This window comes from Pan troglodytes, chromosome 20, assembly GCF_028858775.2.
Source record: "Pan troglodytes isolate AG18354 chromosome 20, NHGRI_mPanTro3-v2.0_pri, whole genome shotgun sequence".
In the NCBI taxonomy this organism is placed as follows: domain Eukaryota; kingdom Metazoa; phylum Chordata; class Mammalia; order Primates; family Hominidae; genus Pan; species Pan troglodytes.
Genome location: NC_072418.2, coordinates 3,839,924 through 3,861,159, shown reverse-complemented (window position 1 = coordinate 3,861,159; position 21,236 = coordinate 3,839,924). Strand labels below are relative to the sequence as shown.

At 59.6% G+C, this 21,236-nt stretch overlaps 1 protein-coding gene across 2 annotated transcripts; it reads left to right on the top strand.

Annotated features, from left to right (window-relative positions):
* The first annotated feature begins 725 nt into the window (after positions 1-725).
* Positions 726-14,452, top strand: MEX3D (mex-3 RNA binding family member D). Of its 2 annotated transcripts, XM_024351208.3 has the most exons (3): positions 948-1,634; positions 12,210-13,550; positions 13,738-13,829. In XM_024351208.3, exons 1-3 carry the CDS (start codon positions 1,031-1,033, stop codon positions 13,794-13,796), a joined length of 2,004 nt encoding a protein of 667 aa, XP_024206976.2. In that variant the 5' UTR covers positions 948-1,030; the 3' UTR covers positions 13,797-13,829. The 2 variants fall into 2 exon arrangements, with proteins under 2 accessions (XP_054529596.1, XP_024206976.2); XM_054673621.2 differs by having other exon boundaries at positions 726-1,634; positions 12,210-14,452.
* Positions 14,453-21,236: the final 6,784 nt, after the last annotated feature.

Sequence of the window (21,236 nt, the reverse complement as noted above, 5' to 3'; positions counted from 1 at the left end):
GCCTTGGGTGGGGCGGAGGAGGTGGCGTGGAGGAGGTGGCCTGACCCCAAAGCCTGGAGCCAGCCAGAGGGGAGCTAGGAGAGACTAGGGGAGAGGGACCTAAGGCCCTGGGGTGTGCATGATTGTGGAGCTGTCCCTGGCACAGAGGCTGGGGGTGGGGCAGGGGCCTGACCCTAAAGCCCACCTGATAGCAAGGGGTACTTGGGGACTGGGACCCCAGGCCCTGGGGGGTGCACCGTGGGGCGGGGGGTGGACCCTGGCACAGAGGCGGTGGGCGGGGCAGGAGCCTGACTTCGAAATCCAGTGGGATCGCGAGGGGGACTTGGAGAGGACCCCACGCCTTTATGCAGGGAGGTGGGGGTCCCTGGCACAAGGAAGCGGGCGTGGAGCAAGAGACCTCGCTTGGGGGCGACCCGGATCTCTAGGGGAAATTGGGGAGCGGGACCTCGGGCCCTGGGGCGCGCGAGGCAGGGACTCTCAGGCTTGGGGCGGGAGCGCTGTCCAGGCAGGGGCTGAGCCGCACACACCTGCAGCAGCGCCCGCACGTGCGGATGCGCCCGGGTTCCCGCCCGAGCGCCGGGCGGAGGCGGGGCCTGGACCACGTGCCCGGCGCCGGCCCCGCCCCCGCCCCGCCCCCGGCCCCGCCCTGCGCGCCTGCGCCCTGGGGGCCGCCCATTGTTGGGCCGCGGCGTGACGTCGCGGGGGCGGGGCCGGGGCGGGGCCGCGGGAGGCGGCGGGAGGGAAGGAGCGTCCCGCGCCGCCGCCGCCGCCTGCCTCGGCCGCCGAGGAGCCGCCGCCGCCGTCGCCGCCGCCGCCGAGCCGCAGCCAGAGTCGCTGCCGCCGCCCGGCCCGGCCCGGCCCGGCCCCGAGCAGCCCCGCGCCGCCGCCGCCCCGCCCGCCCGGCCCCCCGTGCCCGCCCCCGCCGCTGGATGCAGGCGGCCGGCGGCCCAGCTCGCAGAGGCGGAGGGCGGCGCGGGCGGCGGCGGCGGCGCGGGCGGCAGGAGCGCGGGCCCCAGCGCTAGCTCCCGCCATGCCCAGCTCGCTCGGCCAGCCCGACGGCGGCGGGGGCGGGGGCGGCGGCGGCGGCGGCGTGGGGGCGGCGGGGGAGGACCCCGGACCCGGACCTGCGCCCCCGCCCGAGGGCGCCCAGGAGGCCGCGCCCGCGCCCCGGCCGCCGCCCGAACCCGACGACGCGGCCGCCGCGCTCCGCCTGGCGCTGGACCAGCTGTCGGCGCTCGGGCTGGGGGGCGCTGGCGACACGGACGAGGAGGGGGCGGCCGGGGACGGCGCAGCGGCGGCGGGGGGCGCGGACGGCGGGGCGGCTCCGGAGCCTGTGCCCCCCGACGGACCTGAGGCCGGCGCGCCCCCGACCCTGGCCCCGGCCGTGGCCGTGGTGGCCCCCGGGTCGCTGCCGCTGCTGGACCCCAACGCGAGTCCCCCGCCGCCGCCGCCGCCCCGGCCGTCGCCCCCCGACGTGTTCGCGGGCTTCGCGCCCCACCCCGCGGCCCTGGGCCCCCCGACGCTGCTGGCCGACCAGATGAGCGTGATCGGCAGCCGCAAGAAAAGCGTCAACATGACCGAGTGCGTCCCGGTGCCCAGCTCCGAGCACGTCGCCGAGATCGTGGGTCGCCAGGGTGAGTGGCCCTCGTCGGGGGTTGCTGTCCTGCGGGTCCCCGCACCGCCCGCCCCGGGGAAGGGGGTCGCCCGAACCCAGCCCAGCCCGCGCCGGACGCCCCGCACCGGACACGCCCCGCGTGGGCTCCGGCCTCGGCCGCTGCCTTTGCGCCTTTGTCCTGCAGCCGCCGCGGGAGAAAGTTGGGCGCAGCCCGCGCTCCTCCCCTGCGCGCTCCGGCCCCGCCGCCGCCTTTGTCTGGGCCGCCTCCAGCCCGGAAAGGCTCCGGGGAGCCGCGCCGCAGCCCAGGCCCTCGGCCGCCCGCAGGGGCACCCCCGAGAGGGGCTCGAGGGCCCGGGGCTCCGGCCGGGCGGGGGGCGCCCCACACCCAGCACAGGCGGCGGGGCGGGGCAAGCACAGGTTTAGGGGTGGCTTAGGGGGGCCGCCTGCAGGACCGGGAGAGAAGGCTGACAGTACAAAGAGCGCACGTCTCAGTCTCCAGCCTGGGGCCCTGACTGGGGTGGGGACGGGACCGGGCAGGAGAGGGTCCCTGCTCCACTCTCTGGCCCCGAGTCAGGGATTTCGGGGCCTGGGGAAGGACCAGCTGTCAAAGCCACTTCTAGGGTGCAGCCTGCCGGGCAGGCCGGCGGGCGGCAGGCCCCGGGTGTGGGGTCCAGCGGTGGCATCGTCGGAGCTTCCCTCTGGCCGCCCCATTGTTCTCTTTGTTAGAGAGCGAGGCTGAGATTTGCAGGGTGACATCAGGCCGGCCGCTGCTCATTGGCCCCCGAGCTGCGGGGCGGGCGGGCGGGTGGTGGGCAGTGCCTGGCCCAGCTCACACCCACCACCCCGTTAGCCACCCGCCCGCCTGCCTCCCTCAACTTTCTCCTGCCTTCCCGCCACCCCTCCCCGCTCCTGGGTCCCCTCTGACCGCCAGTGATCAGCCAGGTTCTAGAACTTGGGGTGGGGCCTTGGCGGGGCTGGTGATGGGGCCGCAGGACACTTGGGCTGGGGGTCCCTGCCTCCCCCGGGCTCTCGGGAATCCAGGCCAGAGAAAGGTGTGGGGGGCTGGGATTGCAAGGTCATCTATGGCCCTGGCCTCAGGCGGGGGACCACCAGGGCGCCCTCCCCTCCGCCCCTTCCCTCGGTCCAGGTGGGTGGGGCAGCACAGCCTCCTGTCTTTTGGTCGTTCATTTGTCCAGCTCATGTGGGGACCCACGGAGGGTCAGGCATGGTGCTGGCCCCAGGAAGCATGCTCTGGAGTGGTGGGTGGGGAGGGACTGGGTGCTGTCTCCGTCCTGCTGGCTGCCCTTGGTGGGACCCCCTGGCAGGAGGGCACCCTACCATCCTGTTACTGCCTCCCCATTGAGGCCTTCCACCCGGCCTCCATGTCCCATACCCAGGGCCTAGAACGGGACAGCTGCCCTGTTCGGAGTGTCTGGGAGCCTGTGGAGACAGGCGTCCAAGCTGAGGCCTGGGGACCAAGTGACCAAAGGCACGAGGCTGAGCCTCCAGGTGGTGGAGGGTGTGGCTGTGTTCTTTGTGAACGCGCTTGTCCTGACACCCAAGGGCCTTTGAGCGAGGCTATGGCTACATGGGGAGCTGGCAGGAATCAGCGTCAGGCTGAGAGCTTCTAGACCTGTGGCCTCAGGGTGGGAATTCTCTAGGGGCAGGTCTATGGGAAATGGAGTCTGTGGGCACCAGGCTCAGCCCCCACCTCTGGCCTGTGCGTTCTGCACCCACTTACTGGGCTCTTGCTGGTGGCGGTCAGCAAGGCAGGCCCTGGGGTTCAGTGGGGGTCGGGGGTAGAGTGGGCCCTGATTGCTTGTCCTGCAGGCCGCCGTGGCCCTGCGGCCCTGCGCAGATGACGGCCCCTCTCTGTGATGTGCGGACGTCTCACCTCCATTAGGGTAGAGGATTCTGGGGCAAGATGCTGGTTTTATTTATTTGTTTATGAGACGGGGTTTCGCTCTGTCGTCCAGGCTGGAGTGCAGTGACGCGATCTGGGCTCACTGCAAACTCCGCCTTCTGGTTTCAAGCAGTTCTCCTGCCTCAGCCTCCTGAGTAGCTGGGATTACAAGTGCGTGCCACCACGCTCAGCTGATTTTTGTATTTTTAGTAGAGACGGGGTTTCACCATGTTGTCCAGGCTGGTCTCGAACTCCCGACCTCAAGTGATCCGCCCACCTCCACCTCCCAAAGTGCTGAGATTACAGGCGTGAGCCACTGCGCGCGGCCAGTTTTATTTATATGTTTTTATTCTAAAGTTTTTCTTGTAGAGACAGGGTCTTGCTCTGTTGCTCAGGCTGGTCTTGAACTCCTGGCCTCAAGCGATCCTCAGCCACCCAAAGTGCTGGGGTTCCTACAGGTGTGAGCCACTATGCCTGGACCCAAGTTGCTGGTTTTAATCCCAGCTCCAGGTCACACACAGTGGCCACCCCATAAGTGGAGTGCAGGTTGCCAGGGATGCGACTGTGGATGCCAGGACAGGTTGGCAGCTTCAGTAGTCCTTACGTCTTCCACCGCTTCAGTAGTCCGTACATCTTCCACACTGTAGAACCATCTGTGGCTCCCAGCTTCTCCCACCCACCCCATTCTCAAGCATACCTTTCAATGTCCTTTGTGCCCCGGCCCTGCCCCTTTACTCACCTTCCTCTCCACCCTGGGGCTCTCTGAACTTCTCATGCTTCTCTGTCAAACCCAAGCTCCAAGGCTACCCCTTCCCTGGAGGCCAGGAAGGGTGCACCTGTCCGGCCTCCCCACCTAGACAAGAGTCACACAGGCCTGGCACCAGCCCTCTCCCCAGTAGCCACGTGCTGTTCTCTGAGTTTCAGTTCTCTTGATCCTAGAGGGGGTCCGAGTGCTTTCTGGGCAGACTGTGGTCATTCAAACCCTCTGAGTTCCTACCCATCCGCTGGAGGCTCCAATTCATTCATTTGCTATATCTTTTTTTTTTTGGGGGGGGGGGGATGGAGTCTCGCTCTGTTGCCCAGGCTGGAGTGCAATGGCGCGATCCCTGTTCACTGCAAGCTCCACCTCCCAGGTTCAAGCGATCCTCCTGCCTCAGCCCCCCTAGTAGCTGGGATTACAGGCACGTGCGACTATGCTCAGCTGGTTTTTGTATTTTCCGTAGAGACGGGGTTTCGCCATGTTGGTCAGGCTGGTCTCACACTCCTGACCTCAGGTGATCCACCCACCTCTGCCTCCCAGAGTGCTGGGACTACAGGTGTGAGCCACTGCGCCCGGCCATTGGCTAGATCTTTATTGAGTGTCTACTGTGTGCTAAGCCTATGCCAGACTTGACCTGCCCCATCTCACTGAGGCCCATAATGTGCCCCAGGGAAGGTCCTGCAGCTCCCAGGTCACAGATGGGGAGGCAGAGGCTGCAAGAGGTAAAGAATAGGTAAAAACTGAGGGGATAGCAGCACTTCGAGAGGCTGAGGCAGGAGGATCCCTCGAGCCTAGGAATCGAGACCAGCCTGGCCAACATGGCAAAACCCTGTCTCTACAAAAAAAAAATACAAAAATTAGGCATGGTGGCACACTCCTGCGGCCCCAGCTACTCCGGAGGCTGAGGCAGGAGGATTACTTGAGCCTGGGCGGTTGAGGCTGCAGTGAGCTATGATCTTGCCACCGCTCTCCAGTCTAGGCAACAGAGCAAGACCCTGTCTCCAAAACAAACAAACAAAAAATCATGGGCTGGGATTCAAACCCAGTTTCTCTGGTGGGTCAGCAAAGAAAATTTCAGATTCCAAAGCTTGAGGGCTGGGGGTGAGGGGAGGCAGCCTGTCTGGGAGACAGGCAAAGTGGAGACCCAAAAGCACAGGCGTCTCCCTCCAGCCGGCCAGCAAAGGTGCTCTAGGGGACCTCCGGCCCTGCTCCTGCTGAGACCCCAACATGTACCCTCCTTTCTCACCCTGCTTGCCGGGCACCCTGGGTGAATCTGTGCTCTGTGGCGGCCTCTCCCCCTGCATGTTCCCAGGGACGGGAACCAGGGCAGGTGCTTGGTCGTGGTTGGGTCTTCAGTGTCTTGCCGGGGCCTGTACACAGAAGGTGTTCTGTGGCTAATGAATGAATGAATGAGTGAGTGATGTTGAAGGCAGGGCTTGGACTGGAAGCTGCTCAGGGCTCGCTCTCTCCGCTGTCGGCACAGGCTGAGGGTAGTGATTTTAGGTTGTCCCCCTCAGCTGGGGGAGACCCCCGGCTCACTGTCTCCCCTCCTGTCCCTTGTTCCTGGCTGCAGCCCCAGAGGCTCCTCTTCTCCTCCCATCCCCGCAGGCCTCAGGTTTTCCCGACGGCTGGGGACAGTGCTGGGGTGTTGGCGGGGACCATGCCATGGTTTTCCTGTCCATACACTGCAGAGCCCTAGGAAGAAAGGGTCTGCTAGGAAACCTCCACACGGCAGACCCAACTGAGAGTTCTGGCGTTAGTACAGTGTACATGTTCCCTTCATTCCCCGAGAGGTTTTTTCTTTTCATTTTGAGACAGGGTCTTGCTCTTGTCGCCCAGGCTGGAGTACAGTGGCTCAGTCTCGGCTCACTGCAGCCTCCACCTCCCAGGTTCAAGCGGTTCTTTCACCTCAGCCTCCCGAGTAGCTGGGATTACAGGTATCTGCCACCACCACGCCAGGCTCATTTTTGTATTTTTAGTAGAGACGGGGTTTCGCCATGTTGGCCAGGCCGGTCTCGAACCCCTGACCTCAGGTCATCCGCCTGCCTCCACCTCCCAAAGTGCTGGGATTACAGGTGTGAGTCACCACGCCTAGCGGTTTCTTGTTGTTGTTGTTTTGTTTTGTTTTGTTTTTGAGACAGGGTCTGGTTCTGTTGCTCTGTCCTGAGTGCAGTGGTGTGATCGTAGCTCACTGCAGCCTCAACCTCCTGGGCTCAGACGATCCTCCCACCTCCGCCTCCCAAGTAGCTGGGACCACAGGTGCACACCAACACACCCAGCTAATTTTCTTTTCTTTTCTTTTTTTTTGAGGCGGAGTCTCGCTCTGTCGCCCAGGCTGGAGTGCAGTGGTGCAGTCTCGGCTCACTGCAAGCTCTGCCTCCCGGGTTCAAGCGATTCTCCTGCCTCAGCCTCCCGAGTAACTGGGATTACAGGCGCCCGCCACCACGCCCGGCTAATTTTTGTATTTTTAGTGGAGATGGGGTTTCACCATGTTGGTCAGTCTGGTCTCAAACTCCTGACCTCGTGATCCACTGTGCCCGGTCCACACCTGGCTAATTTTTTTTTTTTTTTTTTTTTTTTTTTTGAGACGGAGTCTCACTCTGTCGCCCAGGCTGGAGTGCAGTGGCGCGATCTCAGCTCACTGCAACCTCCATCTCCCAGGTTCACGCCATTCTTCTGCCTCAGCCTCCCAAGTAGCTGGGACTACAGGCGCCCGCCACCACACCCGGCTAATTTTTTGTATTTTTAGTAGAGACAGGGTTTCACCGTGTTAGCTAGGATGGTCTTGATCTCCTGACCTCGTGATCCACCCATTTTGGCCTCCCAAAGTGCTGGGATTACAGGTGTGAGCCACCGTGCCCGGCCACACCTGGCTAATTTTTAAAAATTTTTTGTAGAGGCCAGATATGGTGGCTCACACCTGTAATCCTAGCACTTTGGGAGGCTGAGATGGGAGGATCACCTGAGCCCAAGAGTTCCAGACCAGCCTGGGCAACATAATAAGACCCTGTCTCTGCAGAAAAGCTTTAAACAATTAGCCGGGCGTGGTGGTGCATAACTGTAGTCCCAGCTACTCGGGAGGCTGAGGTGAGAGGATGGCTTGAGCCCAGGAGGTCAAGGCTGCAGTGAGCTGTGACTGCACTCCAGCCTGGGCGACAGGTGAGACCCTTTATAGAGACAGGATCTTGCTATGTTGCCCAGGCTGGTCTCGAACTCCTGGCCTCGAGTGATCCTCCTGCCTTGGCCTCCCAAAGTGCCAGAACTACGTACGGGTGTGAGCCACTGTTCCTGGCCTGGGAGGGGGTTTTGACATCCCTGTTTGACAGCTGAACCAGCTTCCCTCCTCCCCACCAGACCCCTCAGCTCCCGCTGGCTTCCATGGTGGCCCAGGTCTGGGATGCTGCTGTCCCACGTCACCCGGCTGCCTGGCTGGGGGCGGCCGCGTGTTGGACTGAGTGTTGGCTGTGAGGCCTTGTTCTCGCCCCGTCCTGCTTCTAGAATCCTGCCCTTGCTGTTGCCTCAGCGGCTCCCTGGGGTTCACATTCCCCTTCCTGCCATGGCAAACCCATCCAGCCTGGGCTGGTGGCCTCGGCTCCCACGCCAGGACTTGTGGTTTCATTGGTGAGTCGTAGTGCACGGTCATTGCAGCCAGGACCCTGGACGGGCTGGATGAGTGATGCCCGCTGGTGTGTGCGCTGCGTGGGGCCCCGAGGCCCTGCCCTGGTAGGGGGAGACTCGGCTGCTGTGGGTTGGGGGTGTGGGACAGGTCAGGGCCAGACTCTGGGGTGGTCACCCCGATTCCCAGGCATCTCAAGCCCTCCGAGTTGGAATTCTGGGGACATGGCCCACGAATCTGCATTTCAGTGCCTGCCAACCTTCGGTGTCCCCCAGAGCCCGCCCTTCAGGCTTCCTGTCCCTCTAGCCTCGCTGTGTCATTTCCAGTGGGGCAGGGGTGGGCTGGGATCACTCCTGGAGCCCCGATTCCTTGGCCTCTTGGCGTCTTGATGTGGGTGGAGTTTTGGGGGCCAGCACGTGTCAAAGCAGACGCAGCACCAATGAATTGAGCTCCAGCTCCGTCTTTGAGGTCCTAGAGGCCTTCTAGCTGTGAGGTCTCCACCCAGCGTCACCGTCTGGGTTAGGGCAGGATGGAGTAAGGGGAGGGAGGGGGAGGCGCCAGTTCCCTCCCCTGCCCCGAAGCACGCGTGGCTCCCAGCACCATCCTGGTTTCTGCTCAGACAGTCACACGCCCCCTTCCTTGCCACCTCCATCTCCCAAATTTGTCATCTCACCCAGACCAGACTTTCTGTGACCACAGCCTGTGAGCTCAGCGGTGGCCACGTCGGGGCAGCCTCTCCCACGTGTGACCCTCTGGGGACCCGGGGCGGCCCCCAGATCAGCAAGGGAGGACCCCGTGCTGCACCCTGGCAACGCTGGCGGGCTCTGCCCTCTGCCGGGTCGGCGTGATGGGGAACAGGCTCACTTCCTGCCTGTGGGCAGGGCCAGCGGAGCCTCCATCTGTGGGTGGCACCTCCTGCCCCAGCCTTGCTGGGTCTCCACTCCCTGTGCCTCAGTTTCCTCTCCTCAAGGAGGATCTATCTAAAGCAAACACTGTGGGCTGCAGTGAGACCTGCCAGGGTGGCTGCCAGGAGCCAACGGCCTGGTCTTGGCCCTCTGAGGGCCTGTGAAGCCGGGCCTGTGAAGCCAGGCCTGTTACCTTCCCCTTTCACAGTGAAGAAACAGGCATAGCAAGGTCCCCCGAGTGCCCAGGGAATCCCCAGCCCCATCCCCCAGCCTCAGGGAGGCAGCTCAGAGAGTCAGGCATGTTAGGAGAGACTCAGAAGAGCAGGCCCAACCCGGTGCAGTCAGGGTGGGCTTCCTGGAGGAGGGGGACACCGGACTGTACAGAGGAATGGAGGGGACTGGGTGCAATGGAGGTGAACAGAATGCTGCGACTGGGAGGGACAGGTATGGTGGCAATGCAGCTGGGGCGGGAAAACTGCTGTCCCCCTCCGAGTGGGTGCACCCCCGCCACCCCTCCCAGAGTCCTCCCTACTGAGCCCCTGGGACCACCAGCCTCCAGGCCACACGCCTTCCATCTTCCTGGCCCAGGCAGTTTCTGACTTCTTCCCCGTCAAAAGTGCTGATCCTGCTCATTTCATCTCTTGCACTGTGGGAGAGTTAGCAACACTGTTTTCCCCTCAGAGCCACCTTCTGACTGTATTGAAACATCCCTACAGCTCCCTCTGCTTCCCCAGAGCCTGAGGGGTTGTGAGCAGTGGCTCAAAACTCCTTCACTGGCCGGGCGCAGTGGCCCACACCTGTCATCCCAGCACTTTGGGAGGCCGAGGCAGGAGGACTGCTTGAGCCCAAGAATTTGAAACCAGCCTGGGCAATATAGTGAGACCCCATCTCTACTAAAAATAAAAATAGGCCGGGCGTGGTGGCTCACGCCCGTAATCCCAGCACTTTGGGAGGCCAAGGCAGGTGGATCACCTGAGGTCAGGAGTTCAAGACCAGCCTGGCCAACATGGTGCAATCCCATCTGTACTAAAAATAAAAAAAATTAGCTGGGTGTGATGGTGGGCGCCTGTAATCCCAGCTACTCAGGAAGCTGAGGCAGGAGAATTGTTTGAAGCTAGGAGGCAGAGGTTGCAGTGAGCCGAGATGGTACCACTGCACTCCAGCCTGGGCAACAAGAGCAAAACTCCGTCTCAATAACTAATTAAGCTGGGCATGGTGGTGCCAGCTCTGGAGGCTGAGGTGGGAGGATCACTTGAGCCCAGGAGTTGAAGGCTGCAGTGAGCTATGATCACACCACTGCACTCCAGCCTGGGTAACAAGAGTGAGATAATCTCAAAAAAGGAAAAGAAAAAAAAAAACCATTAAGGCCCCAGGGGTGGGGTAGGGATGTCTGGGACCCCAAGAAGGCCATACCTGGTCAGCGGTTGCCTACACAATCGGTGAGGAGACCCCTGCCTCCCACACTGACACTCTTGCCCCTCACCAGGTCAGACCCCCAGCCCAGCCAACAAGAACGAAGCCACAGCAGGCCCCTCAGGGCCCACCTGGATACCTCGGAGGCATCTGGAGTCAGGGTGCGGGCGTCCGCAGTCGGGCCGAGACCTCGGCTCCCCTTAGGCCAGGGTCTTGGTAGCCTAGGGAGGGTCATTTGGCCGGAAGAAAATTGTAGGCAGTTTCCACAATCTGAATTTCGGCTTCCCCTCCTGTTGGGCCGGGAGGTGGTGTCAGAGGGTCTGCAGTTGCTCTCTGGGCTGACACAATGGGGGCTTGAAACCATGGAAACGTCTCCTCTCTCATTTCTATAAGATAAAAGTTCCAAGTCAAGGTGTGGGCAGGGCGGGGGGGCGCCTTCAGTTTCCGGGGGCTATGGCCAGTCCTTGGCTTGTAGAGACATCACTGCAGTCTCTGTCTGTGTCTCCACAAGGCCAGCTTCTCTGTGTATGTGTGTCTCTTTTTTTTTTTTTCCTTCTTTTTTTGAGACAAGGTTTTGCTCTGTCGCCCAGGCTGGAGTGCAGTGGTGTGATCATAGCTCACTGCAGCCTCCACCTCCCGGGCTCAGGTGATCCTCCCACTTCAGCCTCCTGAGTAGCTAAGACTACAGTTGTGTACCACCACACCTGGCTAATTTTTTGTTGTTGTTTGTAGTAGAGATGGGGTCCTGCTGTGTTGCCCAGGCTGGTCTCAAACTCCTGGGCTCCAGTGATCCTCCTGCCTCAGATTCCCGAAGTACTAGGATTACGGGTGTGAGCCACTGACCCTGCCACTGTGGCTCTTTTTTTTTTTTTTTGAAATGGAGTCTTGGTCTGTGGCTAGGCTGGAGTGCAGTGGCATGATGTTGGCTCACTGCACCCTCCACCTCCTGAGTTCAGGCGGTTCTCCTGCCTCAGCCCTCGCCAGTGGCTGGGATTACAGGCGTGCGCCACCACACCTTGCTAATTGCAGTTTTTTTGTTTTTTTGTTTTTTTTGAGACAGTCTCGCTCTGTCACCCAGGCTGGAGTGCAATGGTGTGCGATCTCGGCTCACTGCAGTCTCTGCCTCCCAGGTTCAAGCGATTCTTCCGCCTCAGCCTCCCGAGTACCTGGGACTACAGATGCCTGCCACCACGCCTGGCTAATTTTTTGTATTTTAGTAGAGACAGGGTTTCACCATGTTGGCCAGGCTGGTCTTGAGCCCCTGACCTCGTGATCCACCCGACTTGGCCTCCCAAAGTGCTGGAATTACAGGGATGAGCCACTGCACCCCGCTTTTTTTTTTTTTTTTTTTTTTTTAGTTGGAGTCTTGCTTTGTCGTCCAGGCTGGGGTGCAGTGGTGCAATCTTGGCTCACTGCAACCTTCGTCTCCTGGGTTCAAGTGATTCTCCTGCCTCAGCCTCCCAAGTACCTGGGACTACAGGTGCCTGCCGCTGCACCTGGATGATTGTTTGTATTTTTAGTAGAGACAGGGTTTCACCATGTTGGCCAGGCTGGTCTGGAACTCCTGACCTCAAGTGATCCGCCTGCCTCGGCCTCCCAAAGTGCTGGGATTACATGGGTGAGCCACGGGCCCAGCCGACCCTACATATTAAATTAATACTGTCAACGCCGCGTGTTAGGGTCCAGCTTGTGAACTTGGGGGAAACATTCACACCCCAGCCGTCACACTGCAGTTCCAGGGGAACATAAATTATGGCGCACACCTTTCAACCTAAAACAGGGTCCCCTTGCCGTCTTGCTTTTAGGCCAAACTCGAGCCCAGAGGGGAAACTGAGGCTGAGGGAAGAAGGGATGTGGCGTGTCTGAGGATAACGTGTTGTTGGGCACAGGCTGGGAGGTAGGGGCTCCCTCACTGGCCCTGCAGCCTGCATGCCCAGCGGGGCTGAGCTGCGCAGGGGGCTCTGGGTCACCTTGTCCTTCCCCTCCCTCCCCGACAGGCTGCAAGATCAAGGCCCTGCGGGCCAAGACAAACACCTACATCAAGACCCCAGTGCGGGGCGAGGAGCCGGTCTTCATCGTGACCGGCCGGAAGGAGGACGTGGAGATGGCCAAGCGTGAGATCCTGTCGGCGGCCGAACACTTCTCCATCATCCGCGCCACGCGCAGCAAGGCCGGGGGTCTGCCCGGCGCCGCCCAGGGCCCGCCCAACCTTCCCGGACAGACCACCATCCAGGTGCGCGTGCCCTACCGGGTGGTGGGGCTGGTGGTGGGGCCCAAGGGCGCCACCATCAAGCGCATCCAGCAGCGGACGCACACCTACATCGTGACGCCCGGGCGCGACAAGGAGCCGGTGTTTGCGGTCACTGGGATGCCCGAGAACGTGGACCGCGCGCGCGAGGAGATCGAGGCGCACATCACGCTGCGCACTGGCGCCTTCACCGACGCGGGCCCCGACAGCGACTTCCACGCCAACGGCACCGACGTCTGCCTGGACCTGCTTGGGGCGGCCGCCAGCCTCTGGGCCAAGACCCCCAACCCGGGACGACGACCCCCCACGGCCACGGCCGGCCTCCGCGGGGACACGGCCCTGGGCGCCCCCAGCGCCCCCGAGGCCTTCTACGCGGGCAGCCGCGGCGGCCCCTCCGTGCCGGACCCAGGCCCCGCCAGCCCCTACAGCGGCTCCGGCAACGGGGGCTTCGCCTTCGGCGCAGAGGGTCCCGGTGCCCCGGTGGGGACGGCCGCCCCCGACGACTGCGACTTCGGCTTCGACTTCCTGGCGCTGGACCTGACCGTGCCCGCCGCGGCCACCATCTGGGCGCCTTTTGAGCGCGCCGCCCCCTTGCCCGCCTTCAGCGGCTGCTCCACGGTCAACGGAGCCCCGGGACCACCCGCCGCCGGCGCCCGGCGCAGCAGTGGGGCCGGGACCCCCCGCCACTCGCCCACGCTGCCCGAGCCCGGCGGCCTCCGCCTGGAGCTCCCGCTGTCTCGCCGCGGCGCCCGGGACCCGGTGGGCGCGCTGTCCTGGCGACCCCCGCAGGGCCCCGTATCCTTCCCAGGCGGCGCCGCCTTCTCCACGGCCACCTCGCTGCCCAGCAGCCCCGCGGCCGCCGCCTGCGCCCCCCTGGACTCCGGCGCCTCCGAGAACAGCCGCAAGCCCCCTTCGGCGTCCTCGGCCCCGGCCCTGGCGCGAGAGTGCGTGGTGTGCGCCGAGGGCGAGGTGATGGCTGCGCTGGTCCCCTGCGGCCACAACCTCTTCTGCATGGACTGCGCCGTCCGCATCTGCGGCAAGAGCGAGCCCGAGTGTCCCGCCTGCCGCACGCCGGCCACCCAGGCCATTCATATCTTTTCCTAGAGCGCGGACCGCCACGTGGCCGGGGCCATCTGCGGGGGCCAGGGGTGGGCGCGGGAGACGGGGCGGGACCCGGGGTGGGAGAGGGACGGGGAGGGGGCGAGGGGCGGAGGCCGAGGGGGCAGGGGGGTGGGCGGCGGCCAGTGTTTACAGATGAGCTTTAACTGCCGTCTCAGGCGTGGAGACGGAGACCCCGCAGCCCGGCGGCGCCTCAGCCCTTCAACGACAGTATTGAGTGGTCAGGTTACAATAAACCGGAGAGAAAAGGTCCGCTTGCACTTTTTTTAATTTTTTTATTTTTAGACACCCCTCCCCTCCAGGGTGATCTTTAAAAAAGCAAAACAAAAAACACGGTTTTTCCAGCGCTCAGTGTTTTTCCTTTTGTCCGAAGCCGTTTTCTGATTTGACTTTTCTCGCCGGCCGGTCTCAGGCCGCACAGACGTTCCAAAGGAGGGTGACATTTTTACTCCCTTTTTGGGGCTAACCATTTATGCTTTTGTACATCAACCATGCGCGGCCGGAGGGGGGCAGGGGGGCGGGGGCGAGGGGCGTTCCAATCAAATTTCTAACTTTCTGTTAATTATTAATCCCCTTTTTACTGCGGTTTCTGTTGTCATTTTTAAAATTTTTTTAATGTTTTTTTTTTTTTACTTTTACTTTTTACCTCTTGTGTATATGTAGGGAATTTATAGGGAAATATGTACTTTATGGAATAAATTTTAAGAACTAAAATATATTTTATTTTAAATAAAGTAATGGACCTTTAATCTTACACAGCTAAATTACTGATTATATATTTGCTGAGCTGATTTAAGGGTTAAAAAAATTGTATCAAGAGTTTTATTTTTTGACTTCAAAGCCTTCTTAATAAAGCCTCTTTTCTACATGTGAGCACATGGCTTCAGCGTGGTGTGGGGGGTGGGCACCAGGAGGGGAGACCCCGGGGCAGGGGACACCCGGATCCAGCCCCTCACCCCCCAGTTCCGTGGTCCAGGCCCTCACCCCGACCAGGCACTGTCTCTTGTTCCAGAGGAAGGAATTGGGTGTGTGGGGGAGGGTCTAGCTGGGCTCCCTGTGAGCAAACCTCAGGTCCCGCCCATCCCTGTGGGTGTTCAACCATGGATTCCACAGAGAAAGGGGACCCAGGCTGTCCTTCCTCAGGGACATCTGCCCAGCTCTCTGGGTGTGTGGGATCCATCCCAACAGACCGTCCAGCGGTCGTGCAGATGGGGAAACTGAGGCCTGGAAATGCCCGTCCCAGGTTTGACCCCGATGCATCCTGGTCTGTGAAGAACGTCTGAGCCGTGGTCATCCCCCTACTGCTCTGGGAGCCATGACACATGGGGCCACCAGATATAGCTCTTCAGGGCTGGGGTTGAGACCACAGGCTCACTGGGTGCGGTGGCTCTCGCCTGTAATCCCAGCACTTTGGGAGGCCGAGGCAGGTGGATCAGGAGGTCAGGAGATCGAGACCATCCTGGCTAATAGGGTGAAACCCCATCTCTACTAAAAGTACAAAAAAAATTAGCCGGGCGTGGTGGTGGGTGCCTGTAGTCCCAGCTACTTGGGAGGCTGAGGCAGGAGAATGGCGTGAACCCGGGAGGCGGAGCTTGTAGTGAGCCGAGATTGCACCACTGCCCTCCAGCCTGGGTGACAAAGTGAGACTCCGTCTCAAAAAAAAAAAAAAAAAAAAAAGACCACAGGCTGGACCCATGGTGACATGGTGAGCCGTCCCAGCGCGCCATCCCAAAACAGCCGGGAAGCCCCTGGGTGTCAGGATGGGCCACTCCGGGGACAAGGAAGGGGCCGGGCACACAGGCTGCAGGCTTGGGGAGTGGACCTTGGGGAGGGGCCTGGGACTTAGAACCCACCAGGGAAAGAGAAGCACGTGTGGAAGAGAGGCCTGGAGAGCTTCCGGGAGGAGGCGAGGAGGAGAGAGGAACCACCAGAGACGGACACCTGAGTTCAAGCCCAGCCCTGCCCAGGCCCCTGGCCTGGAACTCCCTCCTCTGCAAAACGCAGGGTGTTCGAGGCCCAAACTCCCTCTCGGTGAGACTGAGGGGCGTGTCATTGGTTGAATGGAGTCCCCCCACCAAAATAAGGAGTCCCCCAGAAAGTGAGAATGTGATTTTATTTGGGAAAAGCGTCTTTGCAGATATAATTAAGGATCTCAAGATGAAATCCTCCTGAATTAGAGCAAGCCTTAAATCCAATCATGAGTGTTTTTTTTTTTTTTTTTTTTTTTTCTGTTTGGTTTTGTTTTGTTTTTGAGGCAGAATCTTGCTCTGTCGCCCAGGCTGGAGTGCAGTGGCACCATCTCGGCTCACTGCAAGCTCCGCCTCCCGGGTTCATGCCATTCTCCTGCCTCAGCCTCCCGAGTAGCTGGGCCTATAGGTGCCTGCTGCTACGCCCGGCTAATTTTTTGTATTGTTAGTAGAGACGGTGTTTCACCGTGTTAGCCAGGATGCTCTCGATCTCCTGACCTCGTGATCCGTCCGCCTCGGCCTCCCAAAGTGCTGGGATTACAGGCATGAGCCACCACACCCGGCCATGAGTGTTTTTATAAGAGAGGGAGAGGGGCCGGGCGCGGTGGCTCACGCCTGTAATCCCAGCACTTTGGGAGGCTGAGGTGGGTGGATCACGAGGTCAGGAGATCGTAGACCATCCTGGCTAACACGGTGAAACCCTGTCTCTACCAAAAATACAAAAAATTAGCCGGGCGTGATCTCGACTCACTGCAACCTCCACCTGCCAGGTTCCAGAGATTCTCCTGCCTCAGCCTCCTGAGTAGCTGGGATTACAGGTGCCCACCAGCACACCCGGCTAATTTTTGTGTTTTTAGTACAGACAGGGTTTCACCAAGTTGTCCAGGATGATCTCAATCTCTTTGCCTCGTGATCCACCTGCCTTGGCCTCCCAAAGTGCTGGGATTACAGGTGTGAGCCACCACGCCCAGCCGGGAGGGACTGTTAACCTGGGTCTGGCCACAGCTGTGCGGAGCGGCTGGGTTCGGCTGCAGGCCACACACCCTGTGACCTGGGCTGACTTCGTGCCTCAGCCAGACTGCAGAAGGCCGCAGGGAGGGGCGGATGTGCGGATGCCCCCCTCCCCTCTCTGCAATTGGGTCATGGAGAGAATGAGAGCAGCCCCCAAGGGGTCGAGGGATCAAAGATGGGACAAATGTCAAAGGGGTGGAGAGTCTTTTGGAAGGATATGAGGGTTCCTGCAGCCCCTGGGTTCCGATAGAGTGGGCAGAAGGGGACGATTTTGTCTGGTGCTGCAAGGATTCAGGGGGTGTCATGGAGCAGCTCTGCTTCCGGGAGCCCCAAGTGGGGTCAGTTTGTCACCTAACTGCAGGGGAGGCTGGGGAGAAGAGAGGCACCTCCAAAATGGGAGGAAGCTGGACGTGGTGGCACACACCTGTAGTCTCAGCTGCTCGGCAGGCTGAGGTGGAAGGATCACTTGAGCAAAGTGAGGTTGAGGCTGCAGTGAGCCGAGATTGCACCACTGCACTCAAGCCTGTGTGACAGAGCAAGACTCTGTCAACAACAACGACAAAAAAAAAAAAAAAAAAAAAAGGAGAAGAGAGGACATGACAGGGCTAGGCGCAGAGACCCTGGGAGGTGGGGTTGGGAATTGCCTGGCGGAAGGGAATGGCAAAGCGTGGGGAGGCTGCTGGGTGACCCGCCAGGGCAGGGCCCAAGTCTAGACTGGCCAGGACCTGCTCTAGGCGTTTCTGATGTAGTGATATAGAGGAGCTGAGGCCCCCCAGCCAGGGGCCAGGGGTGTCACCATGCTGGTCCCAGGACTTCCGGAGACATCCGAGGGATGAGCTCACTCCCACTGCAGGGTTGCTCAGCTGACACATGAGAGTCTGAAGTGTCTGTCGCCTTTGGGGACAGCACAAGAGATGGCCAGAGATGGATTCTGTTTTTGTTTTTTTAAGAGACAAGGTCTTGCTCTGTTGCCCTGTCTGGAGTGCGGTGGTGCAATCATAACTCACAGCAGCCTTGACCTCCTGGGCTCCAACGATCTTCCCACCTCAGCCTCCTTAGTAGTTGGGACCACAGGCACATACCATCATGCCCAGCTAATTTTTGGTATATTTTTAAATTTTTTTGTATATTTTGCAGAGATGGGGATTCTTCATGTTGCCCAAGCAGGTCTCGAATTCCTGGCCTCAAGTGATCCGCCTGCCCCAGCCTCCCACAGTGCTGGGGTTACAGGCATGAGACACTGCATCTGGCCCAGTCTGGATTCTTAAAGTTGCTGCCCGAGGCCCTGGATCCAGCTGTGCCTGAAAGCCAACTTTTCCATGCCAACCTTTCCATCATCAGAACTAATAGGAGTTGGAATAACTCAAACTCTAACCACCTACAGGGACCACATTTCTGACCAAGGAGCTGGAAGAATTTTCTAGAGGGGCTGGGGCAGCAATGGCAAAGCAAGGATCCCGTGAATTGGCCTCTCCATGTCTCGGCACAGCTCAGGGAAGCCAAGGGCTGAGGCCTGGCCTGTGCCCTGGGCACAAAGTCTCATTGCTATTGTCATTCACCTCCTTTGACTCATGGACTTGGCATGGTGGGGTGACCCTAGTCCAATGTCTGCTGAAAATCCCCTGTTCCAGGTCTCATGAGACACGGGGGACACTGAGGGGCAGGGCTGTGGTTCTCCCATCTGTAGGCTCCACGTGGGAAGGATACACCACCCACACATTTTGTGTCCCTTGGTGGGAAGAATGCACCACCCACACACCGTGTGTCCCTTGGGATGTCCCCAGGGTAGAGACCGTGCCCCATGTCTACCATGCACGAGGAAAATGGTGCGCTCTAGAGTCAGATGCCTGAGCCCCTGTCTGCCGCGCCACCTTCCTGGGCTGTCCCTGGGCGTGTCACTTCGCCTTCTCAACCTTGGTTTCTGCATCCGTAGGATGGGGAATTGGGGGCTTAACCAAGGGTAAACCACCAGCTGGTGAGCAACAGAGCCTGGTACAGGGCAAGTGCTCAGTAAGAGCTGGCCCACTATAGGCGCCCTCGCAATCACTGCCCTCAGATGCTTACATTCTGGAGGGGATGGATGGGTAGGTGGATGGGCAGGTGAGTGAATGGATGGATGGATGGATGGATGTTGAATGGGTGGGTGGGTGGGTGGGTGGTGGATGGTGGATGAGTAGATGGATGGATGGATGGACGGATGGATGAGTAGATGGGTGGGTGGATGGGTGAGTGGATGGGTGGGTGAATTGGATGGATGAATGGGTGGTTGGATGGGGGATGGGTGTGGGTGGGTAGACGAATGGATGGATGGGTGGGTGGGTGGATGGACGGATGGATGATTAGATGGGTAGGTGGATGGATGTGTTGCTGGGTGGGTGGGTGGGTGGATAAATGGATGGATGGATGGATGGATGGATGGATGGATGGATGGATGGGTGGTTGGATGGATGGATGGATAGATGGGTGGATGGTTGGATGGATGGATGGGTGGATGGGTGAACAGGTGGATGGGTGGGTGGATGGAGGAGAGGGTGGGTAAATGGATGGATGGATGGATAGATGAGTGGGTGGATGGTTGGATGGATGGATGGATGGGTGGGCGGATGATTGGATGGATGGATGGATGGATGGATGGATGGATGGATGGATGGATAGGCAGGTGAGTGCATGGATGGGTGGATGGGCAGGTGAGTGAATGGATGGGTGGATGGGCAGGTGAGTGAATGGATGGGTGGATGGATGGATGGATGGATGGATGGGTGGGTGGGTGAACGGATGGGTGGGTGGATGAATGGGTGGATGGGTGGACAGGTGGATGGATGGGTGGATGGATGGGAGGGTGGGTGGATGGATGGATGGATGGATGAACAGGTGGATGGGTGGGTAGATGGATGGGAGGGTGGGTAAATGGATGAGTGGATGAGTGGATGAATGGATGGATGGATGGATGGATGGATGGATGGATGGATGGATGAGTGGGTGGGTGGGTGAATTGATGGATGGAGGAATGGGTGGTTGGATGGGGGGATGGGGGAGTGGGTGGACGAATGGATGGATGGATGGGTGGGTGGATGGATGGGTGGATGGGTGGACAAGTGCATGGGTGAGTGGATGGATGGGAGGGTGGGTAAATGGATGGATGGATGGATGGATGGAGGAATGGGTGGTTGGATGGGGGGATGGGGGAGTGGGTGGACGAATGGATGGATGGATGGGTGGGTGGATGGATGGGTGGATGGGTGGACAAGTGCATGGGTGAGTGGATGGATGGGAGGGTGGGTAAATGGATGGATGGATGGATGAAGGGATGAGTGGGTGCATGGTTGGAGATGGATGGATGGGTGGGTGCATGCTTGGATGGTTGGATGGATGGACGGATGGATGGATGGGTGGATGGAAGGGTGGGTGGATCGTTGGATGGATGAATGGATGGGTGGATGGGTGAACAGGTGGATGAGTGGGTGGGTGGATGAGTGGGTGGATGGTTGGATGGGTGGATGGGTGGGTGGATGCTTGGATGGATGGATGGGTGGATGGGTGGACAGGAGGGTGGATGGGTGGATGGATGGGTGAATCAGGAGTTCAGAGGAGAGAGAGATTAATTCTGCCCAATGAATTCTGCTTGGGGATGCCACAGAAGGCTAGACAGGGCTGGTTGGATGTGGGGGTCAAAGGGAGACAGTATGGCAAAGGTGTGGAGGTGGGATGACAGGGCACATGCAGGGAACAAAGAGTAATCAGAGAACAGGTGAAAATAACGGGAGATGATTTCAGAAAGTGAATTGGGATATGGTCTTTGGCTTCTTCAGTCTCACTCATCCCCTGCACAGAACTGTGATGGGAGCCCCTGTTTTTGCTGCAGTCTAACTACCTCACCCCTAAAAAAAAAAAAAAACCCACACCAGCATGTGCTGGACTTCACCAGCCAACAGAATTTAAGTCTAAATTTAAATGTAATTACCCTCAGGTGGCTGGTGGCTCCTGTATTGGATCTTTCTAGAATCTTCTAGAATGTTCTAGCCCAGCGTTGTTCAATAGAACTTTCTACAATGATGAAAACGATTATGGGAATGGTCTAAATCTGCACTGTGTGATACAAAGCCACCAGCTGTGCATGATTTGTCACCTGAAATGCGAGGACAACTGGGAAGGTGAATTTTTTATTCTACTAAGCTTGAATTTTTATTTATTTATTTATTTATTTATTTATTTGAGACAGGTTATTGCTCTGTCACCCAGGTTGGAGTGCACTGGCGTGATCACCGCTCACTGCAACCTCCGCCTCCCGGGGCTAAAGCGATTCTCCTGCCTCAGCCTCCTGAGTAGCTGGGATTACAGGCACCTGCCACCACGCCCGGATAATTTTTGTATTTTTAGTAGAGATGGGGTTTTACTATGTTGGCCAGGCTAGTCTCGAACTCCTGACCTCAGGTGATCCACCCACCTCAGCCTCCCAAAGTGCTGGGATCACAGGCGTGAGCCACTGAGACTGGCCTTTTTTTTTTTTTTTCTTGAGACAGAGTCTTGCTCTGTCACCCAGGCTGGAGTGCAGTGGCACAGTCTCGGCTCACTGCAACCTCCACCTCTTGCGTTCCAGCGATTCTCCTGCTTCAGCCTCCTGAGTAGCTGGAATTACAGGCATGTGCCACTGTGCCTGGCTAATTTTTTGTGTTTTTAAT